Raw genomic sequence first — 12,262 nt, 5'->3', positions numbered from 1 at the left:
TCATGCATGGGGAAATATGGAGGGTTTGCAAACCTTTAGAATATGTATTTATTCTGTATATGTATAGAGAAGAGAAGAATAAAAAAAAGGGAAGGGCTTGGGGCTTTAAAACATTTCTTGGAATGGATGGAGAGTGAATGCAAGAAGGAAAGGGATGGGCCATGAGAAAGAGATGGAAATGAAGATCAAAAAGAGGAGAAAGGAATAAAAGGGCACAGGGAAAAATGGGAAGTCAGGGAGGGAAAGTGGTGTCTCTTCCCATTGTTTTCAGGCAATGGTAGGGTGAACTCTTTTTTATGAACATTGATTGAATCCTAATTGAAATTTACATAGATGTGTCATAGGTTTTATACTAAAGTTGTGACATTCAGGAATCCTGGTGAGAGATTTGTCTTTGTTTCCCTGCACCAGTCACCTGACACAGATCAGTGTTTCAAAGGGTTCTTACCTTTGTCACACAGCAGAAATCAGTATCCACTGATTGTGGTATCTACTCTTTATTTACCAGAAATTAGAAAGACTAGAAAACTACAATGAACATTGTTAAAGCCTGTTCTTTGTATATATTTCCATAAGCTTGAATTTAAAAGCTGATGCAGTTTAGCATTTTTTGTATCTCGGCCAATAAATGACGCCTGAGAGTGACTGAGTAATAGCCCCTATTCCAAGTTTTCATGCAGCTGTTGATTTGGAAGTCAAAGCATGGGGGCACGGTTCCACCAGGAGTGAATTCTGCAGTATAAATGCTAATGATCCCCACCTACATTGCAGTGTGGGGGTAAGGTGAGGTTTGATTTTGCAATGCACAGCAGAGGATATTGGTCTAAGAAAACATATTAAAACCTGGGGCATAACTGATACTTGGGTGACATTCACCTAAGAACGTAAGGACTGTAGTAGGCCTCCGCTGTAGTGGACTATGGTAGTTCTGCTATACTGGATGTTGGCAGCTAGAGAGTGGACACACAAAGGGACTCAGCACCCCTGAGTGTAGCAAAGGTGGGCCCAGGGCCTGTTCTGAATTCACCATTGTGGACAGGACATTAAGGGGCAGGGTTACATAGATCCAGTGGACACAAACCCCTATGTTGGGATTGTGCAGAAGTCACAGCCCCTAGTCCAGGCTAGGAATTGGAGTCACAGTTGTGGAGAGGCTGCAGAGGGGCACTGTTGCCTTTCTGCCCCCTAACCCTACACAGCATGACACTGATGATCTCTTGTCTACTAAATACCACCTTTCTCAGGCCTGCCAGAACTGGGAGGGGGGAAGGTGGAAGTAGAGCGGTGCAGACACAGCCTGACAAACTGAATCCTCTTTTCCAAATCAGTGCACTCCGCATGTATCCAAAGCTTGTGTGCACTCAGACCTTGGATACATTCTCAACAGGGTTCATTTACAACTTGCTTGAATGTGCCTATAACAGTTTGTGGCTCATAATAGTTGCGTCTCCTGAGGGCTGTAATTCCTTGGTCTAATTTCAGTTGTTGGGTTTAGTGTGTGGGTGCCGGGTAGTGTTGGTGGCCTGTGATATACAGGAGGTCAGTTTAGATGGCCTTGTGGTCCCTTCTGGCCTTACATTCTATAACTCTCTCCCTAAAGGAGAAAATAGGCATCATCCTGTGCACACAGAAAAGTGCCCATCCGCAAGATCTGCTGCACAACACGCAACTGCCGCTGAGGGTACGTCTACACTGCAACTGAACATCCGTAGCTGGCCCGAGTCAGCTGACTCGGGCTCATGGGGCTCAGGCTATGAGGCTGTTTAATTGTGGTGTAGACGTTTGAGCTTGGACTGAAGCCGAGGCTCTGGGACCCTCCCTGCTCACTGGCTCCCAGAGCCTGGACTCCATCCAGCCTGAGTCCGAACATCTATACTGCAATTAAACAGCCCTGTAGCCTGAGCTCTGCGAGCCCAAGTCAGCTGACACAGGCCAGTCACGGGTGTTCAACTGCAGTGTAGACTTTGTTATAGAGCTAGATGCTCTAAGGGTATTACCCAGCTACTCATGTGGACTGGTGCAGGAAGCAAGAACAGTAAGATGGTGCCCAAGAGAAAAAATTGAGACCTTTGGCTTTGACCAAAACACAATTGAAAGGACTGTTTTTCTCCAAATGGGATATTTTTCACTGCTGTAGCATTGGTCACATTGCACTGTGGCAAAGACAGCAACCTGTGGCTTCCCCATGCAGACATACAGCCCTAGTGCTGGGGGCTAACTTCACAATAAAAAGGGACTAAAATGGACACATCCACTCAAAACAAAAAAGAAGGAAAGCTGAGGTTAGCATTGACATTTGGGGCTTAATTCAGCTCTCACGTGGCTGCAGATGCCACTGGCTTCAGTGGGGTTTGGGCCGATGGTTTTCCCACCTTGCTCCCTACACAGCCCACACAAGCTGCAGCAGGTCAAAAAACTTACCCCTTCTGAGAGTTTGGTTTTATTCATAAAATTAATTCAAAATGAAGTAACACAGGAATTACTGGATGAGATTCTTTGGTCTGAGTTATGCAGGAGGTTAGAGTAGGTCTCATTACAGTCCCTTCTGGTCTTAAAATCTATGAATTATGAAAACCTAGCTGAAGTCTTTGCCCCAGGCCTGGATGCTCCTAGCATTCTATGAGAACGGCTGGGCCTGCACATTAGGTTGTCTCTTCCTAGAAGGCCACTCCCATCTCCCTCACTTGTGGCTGGGGGAATGAGCAACTTGCAGTACTGAGTTAGCAAAACACACATAACATTTCCCAGCAGGATCATCGTTACCTGCATGCAACAGCCTCGCCTACACTAAGGAAATTTTCTTTAAAACATTCCTGCTGTTGCTAACACTAGCTCCGCTGGTTTGGAGCAAGGGTTGCAGAGCAATACTGATCAGAAGGACGCTGGGGAGAGGCACAATCCCTCCAAGTGCTCCAAGGAATTCAGGGGTATGTGCACACAGAACCACCCTTTAATGAGCTGTATTGTGTGATGTTGGGGCAGGCCCAAGGCTCCATTTTATTTGGGGTGGTTGAAAGCCAAGGGATACAACCTGTGCAAGCCCTGGAACACAGAGACTGCAATTTTCCTTGAATCTGGCACAGGAGGTGCTAGATAGAGGAAAGATCCTTCCCCCTTTCAAGGGCAAGGGATAATCTAGTCCTAAGCATTTACCTGTGTCCCTGCCTATAAATATATGTTGCCACAACTGTATAGGTATGTAGGATTCACACAGTCCCTTTCATTCCAAAGAATCCTGCACCATATATATACACAGCACCACCACAATCATAACATGTGTTGCAACTGGCATTGCCTACCTTTGGTTAGAGAATGAATTCCAAGCTTCACTTGTGAGAAATTCCCACTCCCTATTTCCCCTCTCACTCGATAGAATCCAATCCTCTTCCCCAGAGTTAATTCCTTCACCACCTTTTCATCCTGGGACATATCCTGGGTTAGCTTCTCAAATGGGGTCAGCCTGCGCTTCCTGCCCTCCTCATCTTCTCCATAGCACTCAGCCCGCCCGTAGTCCTCTCCACTGTCCTCACGATTCCACCTGGCATATCGGTGGTTTCCAAGACCTCCGCCATTCATATAGCTTGTTGTCATAGTCCACAGAGCAATCACATTTCCATTTGGTTTAACAAGCTGTTCCAGTGGAATACAATCCTGGACATAACAGAATTGTGATAACCCGAACAAAAATTGCCTGAGGTCCAAAGATCAATGTGGAAATGACTTAAAAACCAAATTTGCCATCATCTATCTATTGCTGGTTCTGTCCAAAATCAGAAGTAAAATTACAAGCCAATTGGCTTTTACTCTCCAGTGAGCAATTTTAAATCCTTATCTGTAAGATAAAAAAAGGCTTGATAATTAAAGCTGTAAGCTGTAAACTGTACACATACAAAAGCTAAGAGTCCATTTTCAATGGAGTGCAAACAAATGCAGTACATTTGACACTTCTTTAACTTTCAGGTTCTAGTTTGCTGCCCTGAAAACACTGACAGGCACACCTCAGACTGGTAGCTCAATAACTACTTTGAATAAGTCCAAAAGCTTTCAGATCACTTTGAACAGCTAACCTTCGGTAGGATTTGATGCAGTCCTTCTTGGTTCAGTGCTCAGTCCAAAAGCTGAAAGTTGGATTTTCCTTTGATTCATTTTTCAGCCAGCAAGCTTTTCACTGTGATTTGGAAATGCCTGACCTTTACCTTGCAGCCCTGCTGTAAAATGCTTGCCACTGCTTTGTTTAATTTCCATTGCTACTTTGATGTGCAGAACTGCTGCTGGAGGATGCTAGGAGCAGTATAATCTCTGCACCGGGAAAAAGAAAAGCTGCACCTCAGTCTTGTTCGAGTCACATGGAAGGAAAGCACAGGATTAAGTAACTGCAATGTCACTTTAACCCTCCTTTATTTAGACGAGCCTTCTTTAAAGCCTTGAGCCTTCTCAAAATTTTGCAAGACGCGTTGTCTTCCTAAGAAGAGAGATGAAGAAAGTCATTAAACCCTTTATATAAATAGCCTCATGTTTCACTGAGTTACATTATAGCATAGATCATTTACCAGTTTTATTTCCACAGTCCACACTGTTTGGTTTTGGCACACATACAAATTACAGCTTGAACTAAAACATACTTACAAGCAATCACTTAACATGATAATAGTAAGATGTTCTTTCCCCTCTACCTGCTGATAACTGGGCAGGAAGAGGAATTTTATCAGACACTGTTAATCATTTGTATATCCAGCAGTACCAGTTTGTGCACAGAAGGCGTGGAAATGTTAAAGAAGCTGCTGCCTCTAGCCTCCCTCGCCCATGCACAGACACAGGAGCAATATCCTTAAATAACTGATTACATAGAATTAGACCAACAAAATGATTATCACTGTAAGTATGTGGAGTCTGTGAGGTACGTAAAGATGGTGAAGACATCTCAATGACACAAGGCCTTGAGTTTTGGCAGATAGTTATCTACGGTATCACATTTAAAGGGATGTTACCACTCATGTCCTGCATATATTGCAGGATGAAGCTGGCTGGCTCGAAGACAAGTTCCCTGTGCCACTGGGGATAGGTGGAGAAATGGAAGGTATTGTGAATAAGGCATTAGACTGGGAGTCAGGAGACCTGGTTTCTCTTCCTGCTTTGCTGTTAGACCTTAGACAAAGTCACATCATCTCGCTGTGCCCCAGAAACGATACTCACCTTCCTTTGTGAAGAGCTGAAATGAGCAATAAGAGCTAAGTATTATTATTTAATTAAACTCCTGACAGTAACCCAACCAAAGTCTTTACTATATCACAGCAGTATAGGTGCTGTTCATCACTAGGTTCTGGCTCTCCAGCATGGGTGCACAAGAGTGGTGAGAGGGCACAGATAACCCACCCTTGTGCAAGTGCTATGGGAGCAGCCAAGGTGTCGGGGCTTGCACTTCAGGAGCACAAGCTAACACAGGGTATGCCGAATAGGGAGTGACTAGAGGTATCTCTACATTGCAATAAAACACCCATGGCTGGCTTCTACCTTGGGTTTGTGGAGCTCAGGCTAAGGGGCTATCTAATTGCAGTGTAGACATTTGGGCTTGGGCTGCAGGCCAAGCTTTGGGAGCATCCCACCTCACAGGCTCCAGCCTGAGCCCAAGCATCTACACCACAATTAAACAGCCCCTTAGCCCAAGTCAGCTGGCACAGGCCAGCTGCAGGTTTTTAATTGCAGCGCAGACATACCCTAGATGGGGCATAGCTAGGGCCCAGCCCACCCTGAATCAGCTGTAGGTCTGATGCATATGCTGCACCAGTAGGACTTGCTCCCTTTTAAAAAGCACTTACTGAGCCTTTAAACAGAGGTGCAAAACCATTTTAGGTATGCTCCCATCAGCACCCAGGCTCTACCCTGGATATTTCTGCTATCTGAGGCTGCCAACATGAAGTTCTGCTTTGCTGTCAAAGTTATGTTTGTTGGAGTCAGAGAGCAGAAACCAGAAATGCAAAAAAAAGATTCACTAAGGTAGTGCTAATGGCAAAGAAAATTAACCACAGAAATCTAGCTCGTCATTATGCCTGTCAGCTCATTCGGTAGCCTGTGTGAAAGAATCAGCCTACTTATACTGATGGGGCACACAGAGGATACTCAACAGTAAAGGCCATTTTCTGCAAGAATTACCTATGCCTTTGCACCAATCAGCTGTACAAAGGGCTGAAGAAAATCCTTCTTGTGGCCTGTCACATAGACCTATGTGAACAGTTCTTGTGTAATATTCATTATGGGCAAAGAGAGGCCAGCTAGAGGGGTGTATATGGAAGCTCAATATCATGGCTATGAGAATGCTTTAACCCAGATCTCTCTGTCTGTCCAGACAAAGAGGAAACTGGGTCAAGGCATTCTCAGCACCAGGTCCTTCTGGAATTTATGCTTACCAAATATTTGCTTGAGCCCAAAGATGGCCACTTTTAGAACACAGCCTAAGATTAATTTCTTTTTCCAGCCCTCCTGCTAATTGCAGGCCCTACAATCTCCTGGCACTTAGCCCACTGGCTAGGTTTCCTCAGTCCTTTAAGATGAGCTATTTCAGTGCTCCAGGAGCTAATGGAGTATATGCTCTCCCTCTGTGGGCAATGTTGTCTTACTCTTTAGTCTAAATCATGTAGAACAGTGGTTTTCAACCTTTTTTCATTTGCAGAGCTCTAAAAAATGTTGAATGGAGGTGCAAACTCTTTTGGAAATCTTAGATATAGTCTGCAGACTTCCAAGGGTCTGCCATAAAACAGTGGTTTTCAACCTGTGGTCTGCAATGGCAACCTTTCATGGACCCCTTAGGCATAGTCTGTGGACCCCCCGGGGTCTGCAGACCACAGGTTGAAAACCACTGATGTAGAATGCACCCAAATACTGTGGTGAAGGGTACTTCACAGATGCCTGTAATAATAAATAATACTAATTCCAGGAGCGAGACAGACAGACTGGAGAGATTGACATTACCACAGCCAAGAGCCACATGTACTGAAGGGCAACTTATGCCCCAAAGTACTTCAGTTTTGTAACTCACCTGGCTTATTAGTGACCCACAACAGTTGGCCTGCCTGCTGTCTGTCTGATTAAGCTCATTGCTAAGAAACAATACTAGTGATATTAGAGCCAGACAAAAGGAATGAAGGCATCAAACTTTAGGAAATCTTCAAAGCCAACATTGCTGTTGTGTTAGTGTTTGACCCCATTATTCAAAACATCTACACTAGGGTTACCATACGTCCTCTTTTTCCCGGACATGTCCGGCTTTTCGGCAGTCAAACCCCCGTCCAGGGGGAATTGCCAAAAAGCCGAACATGTCCGGGAAAATGGCGGCTCTGCTCCTCCCCAACTCTTCGGCTCTGTTTAAGAGCCGGGCTGCCCGAGCGCTACCGGCTTCGGGCAGCCCCGTGCCTCCGGACCTTGCGCCGCCGGAGCCCGGGAGGGGAAGTGCCCTGCTGGGGGCGCAGGGTCTGGAGGCACAGGGGCTGCCTGAAGCCGGTAGCGCTCGGGCAGCCCGGCTCTTAAACAGAGCCGAAGAGTCGGGGAGGAGCCGCGGCTGGAGGCTCTGCTCCTCTTCGGCTCTGTGTAACTGACACAGTGTAAGTTACGCAGAGCCCCCGCGGCTGGAGGCTCTGCTCCTCTTCCGCTCTGTTTAAGAGCCGGGCTGCCTGAGCGCTACCGGCTTCGGGCAGCCCCCGTGCCTCCGGACCCTGCGCCGCCGGAGCCCGGGAGGGGAAGTGCCCGGCTGGGGGCGCAGGGTCCGGAGGCATAGGGGCTGCCCAAAGCCCAAGCGCTACCGGCTTCACGGTTTGCCGGGCAGCCTCCAGACCCTGTACCCCTGGCTGGGCGCTTCCCCTCCCGGGCTCCAGCTGTGCTGGGGAAGCGCCGGCTGGGGGCACAGGGTCTGGGGGCTGCACGGCAAACCCTGAAGCCGGTAGCACTGGGGCAGCCCTTTCCCCCTGGCTGGGAGTGGAAGGGAGGAGGGGGCGGAGTTAGGGTGGGGAAGGGGTGGAGTTGGGGCGGGGCTAGGGGCGGGGAAATGGGCGGGGCCAGGGCCCGTGGAGGGTCCTCTTTTTTATTTATGAGATATGGTAACCCAATCAGTGACACCACTGGCATTTGAGGGTTCAGCTCAAGCCTTACGTCACAGACTTGGGAAACACATTAGAATGAATGGAAGAAGGAGAAAGCCAAGAATGAGAATATTTTTAACTTGCAAATACTATGTAGGTCAATATTTTTCAGACTTGGATGCATAAACGTAAGTTTCTAAATCCATATATTGGCATCTGTAATTCCTTCTGTTAGGTGGAGTTGGCAGCAACAAGGGATGGATTCAATATCCAGGGGTTCCTCTGAACAATACAACACAGAACCGGCTCGAGCCCCCACCCAGCAATCTGGGAAAATTAAACACCATTCCATGGTGCCTCTAAGAGGCAATACTTCCCCACTTGCAAGCACTGAGTCTGTGTATAGCAGAGAAAACTTTTAATAAAATAAATATATTTTTTTTTAAATTAATGGAGATATCCTCTCTCCTAGAACTGGAAGGGACCTTGAAAGGTCATTGAGTCCAGCCCCCTGCCTTCACTAGCAGGACCAAATACTGATTTTGCCCCAGATCCCTAAGTGGCCCCATCAAGGATTGAACTCACAACCCTGGGTTTAGTAGGCCACTGAGCTATCCCTCCCCCCCTAAAAAGGGGGGAGGAACCTGCCATTAATTTGGGAAAACACCATAACCATGATTTTAACATAACTGACCATGAGCAAAAGTCCCCCATCCCCTCCATCCATAGTACATTAGGCAGTGTCCTTTGCCTCCATTTCTCACTTTGCGGTGTGACAGTTCAACAAACAAATGTTCCTTTCACACGCCACTTCCCTTTCCCTTCACCGCACCCCATTCACAGCTGCTGTCCTTATTCAGCGAAGACCCAGAGTTCAGAGGTGCGTTCATGTGAGTTCACCTCCCGCCCGGGATGCAGGGGGAAGAAATGTCGAGCAATGCCTCAGCTGCTGCTGCCACCGCAACTGGCTCACAGTTGCCGCTGTTTGCTCTGCGTCGCTGCCTGCTGCTGCTGCTTCTGTGCCATCATTCATGCTGCTGAACCATCATTCATGCCACTGCTGCCATCTGTCAGGCCATTGTTCACTCAACCTGAGCAGTAGCTTGAACACGGTTGTCACCGAGAGGTCCAGCAGCATGTTGGACCAGTGTTGGCATGCCTGGAGCCTGGAGTCAGCTCGTAAAAGAGCCCCGAATCCTCAAATGGGAGGTACTGGACAGTGGCCTGCTTTCTTCTGGGACAGCCCAGAAGCCTGCAACCAGGAGCTGCATCTCAGGGCCACCACCGATGCGACCATCTGGAGAACTCCCCGGGCCACCACCGTGCCTTCGCTCACCAACGCAGCGAACTCTTGGGCATGATCCTGTGGGAGGGCATCCGTGAACTTATTAAGGGAGTCCCACAGGTTAGAGTTATAATGTACCAGCAGGGCCTGGTAATTAGAGACCCTAAACTGTAAGCTGGCCATTGAATAAACTTTCCTGCCAAACAAGTCTAGTCTTTTGGCATCTTTACTTTTTGGTGTTGTGGTGGCATGGCCCTATCTGTCCCCTTCACTCACCGCAGACGTGACCAGCGATGCTGCAGGGGGATGAGTATATATATACTTAAAGCCCTTTGCACGGATACAGTACTTCTTTTCTGCTTTCTTTGACATCGGCGAAATAGAAGAAGGGGTTTGCCACAAAGTCACAAAGATTTGGCTATCTTGAGGACTCCTGGCAATGTAATTCTTGCCTGTGTGGTGGCTGAGATGACACTGAAGAGGTTGTTGGCCTCCTCAGAGACCTCCTTGATCTGCAGGCCAAGGTTTTCAGCCACCTGTTTAAGGAGGGCCTGGTGCTCCTTAAAATCATCCGGGGGACTGCTGGTGTGGGAGGGTCCAGCCACCTGAGGGAGAGTGTTCTCCCCTTCCTTATCGGGGGAGGGCTCCCTCGGTGCGGGGTCTGGTGCGCGGGCTCAGCCTCCGCCTTGGTGCCATGTTCTGACTGCAGTACCGGCGGTGACCTGGCCGGTTTGTCAGATGCAGCCAGGGAGGGCTGGGAGTACTGGACAGGCATCACTAGCACCCCCACGGGTACCAGTATGGCCACTGGCTGGGAGGCACTGTCTCTGCTGCATCGGAACCATGGCCGGTGCCGCCCCAGTCTCCTACGATACTGGGGAGGGGCTGAAATTGTGGTCACACCCTGACTACTGTCCTTCTAGTGACTACAGCGGGGCCGTTGAGGCCTAGGTTTCCCTACTGACCCTGGTAGGCAATTGGCAGGGAGATGGAAAGTAGCACCACCTGCTGGAGGAACGGTATTGGGGTGAGCATGAACGAGGCTGAGATCCTGAATGACCCCCTCCAAGACGTTGATTAATGATGAGGGTACAGGGAGCAGCACCACGAGTCCAGAGTCCCTCGCATAGTAGGAGGGGATCTCAATGGAGACCTAGGCCTTAGAACATAAGAACATAAGAATGGCTATACTGGGTCAGATCAAAGGTCCATCCAGCCCAGTATCCTGTCTACCAACAGTGACCAATGCCAGGTGCCCCAAAGGGAGTGAACCTAACAGGTAATGATCAAGTGATCTCTTTCCTGCCATCCATCTCCACCCTCTGACAAACAGAGGCTAGGGACACCATTCCTTACCCATCCTGGCTAATAGCCATTAATGGACTTCACCACCATGAATTTATTGGGTTCTCTTTTAAACCCTGTTATAGTCCTAGCCTTCATAACCTCCTCAGGCAAGGAGTTCCACATGTTGCCTTTGCGCTGTGTGAAGAAGAACTTCCTTTTATTTGTTTTAAACCTGCTGCCCATTAATTTAATTTGGTGGCCCCTAGTTCTTATATTATGGGAACAAGTGAATTACTTTTCCTTATTCACTTTGTCCACATCACTCATGATTTTATATACCTCTATCATATCCCCCCCTTAGTCTCCTCTTTTCCAAGCTGAAAAGTCCTAGCTTCTTTAATCTCTCCTCATATGGGACCCGTTCCAAACCCCAAATCATTTTAGTTGCCCTTCTCTGAACCTTTTCTAATGCCAGTGTATCTTTTTTGAGATGAGGAGACCACATCTGTACGCAGTATTCAAGATGTGGGCGTACCATGTGGCCGGGGAACTAGGTTGCGATGCTGCTGGGGTCCAAGGTCGCAGTGACGGGGACTTGCACCTGTGGTCCAGCGACCTGGGTTGTTCTGCCAGTCTATGTTTCTGCAGCACCCCGATGGCTTTACCCTTTGGTGCCGCGAGCTGAGCTGTTTCGGTCACCTGGCATGGCACCTGTGGTGCCAGTCGGCCTTGCTCTTTAGCTGCCAGAACCACTTCAGGCACTGAAAGCCCCATAACTGGCTGGGAGCCCTTGCCACTGCCCGGGGTGGGGTGCAGGTCCCCGGCTGGGTGGGGGAGTCTGACCTCAGCGGTACCCCTGTGAAATCCTGTAGCGGATGCATGGCCTGACATAGGTCCTTTGCCTGAAGCCCCTCTGTCCTTCAGTGCCGAGGGGCTTTGCTTCTTCTGCCTCTTTTTTGGCGTAGGCGAGATGGAACGGTGGTGGGCTGAGTCTGGTGCTGGCGGTCCACTGCGCGCCGAGGCTGAAATGCTGGGCGTGGGTGCTGCAGTGGAGGGTTCCGACACCGGACAAAGAGCGGCCGCCATCAATGACACCCTCAAGCAGATATCTCACTCCTTCTGAGTCTGCGGGCAAAAGTTTTTATAGATGCAGCACCTGTCTTTTCTATGGCTTTCTCTGAGACACTGAAGACAGCTTTCGTGAGGCTCACTGATCGGCATGAGCCTCCTGCATGACGCACACGGCTTAAAGCAAAAGTCCCAACTGGGACTCCACTGACTAACTAACACTATCAACTAACTACAATGAAACTATGTACAACAATAACGAAACAAAGTCGATGGAAAAACGGCTACTACTCTTGCAAAGCAAGGCAAGGCGCTCCAACTAACCGTCACAGGCGGTAAGAAGGAACTGAGAGAGCGCAGGGCCAGTGGTGCCTGATATACCGCCACATGGGAGTGCCACTCCAGAGGGCGCCACAGCCGGCCGTATGGATATTGCTAAGATAGAAATCTCCAACAACTGTGCACATGGGCGCACACACACCTAAAATGGCATTGACGTGAGCAAGCACTAGAAGAAGAAATTGTCATATCTGTCACACCCAGTCTGAAAACT

General features: G+C 48.5%; 1 protein-coding gene across 1 annotated transcript in view; it reads right to left on the bottom strand.

Moving 5' to 3' along the window:
• The window catches only part of NIM1K (NIM1 serine/threonine protein kinase), a 79,112-nt gene that overhangs the window by 15,215 nt on the left and 51,635 nt on the right, over positions 1-12,262 (bottom strand). The window contains exon 3 of the mRNA XM_005282202.3: positions 3,300-4,462. Within this exon, the coding sequence (XP_005282259.2) occupies positions 3,300-3,591 (292 nt within the window). The 5' untranslated portion in view covers positions 3,592-4,462. The remainder of the gene's footprint in view (positions 1-3,299; positions 4,463-12,262) is intronic.

This window comes from Chrysemys picta, chromosome 6 (assembly GCF_011386835.1).
Source record: "Chrysemys picta bellii isolate R12L10 chromosome 6, ASM1138683v2, whole genome shotgun sequence".
In the NCBI taxonomy this organism is placed as follows: domain Eukaryota; kingdom Metazoa; phylum Chordata; order Testudines; family Emydidae; genus Chrysemys; species Chrysemys picta.
Note: the sequence above shows the minus strand (reverse complement) of the source record. Positions and strands in the feature narration are given on the sequence as shown.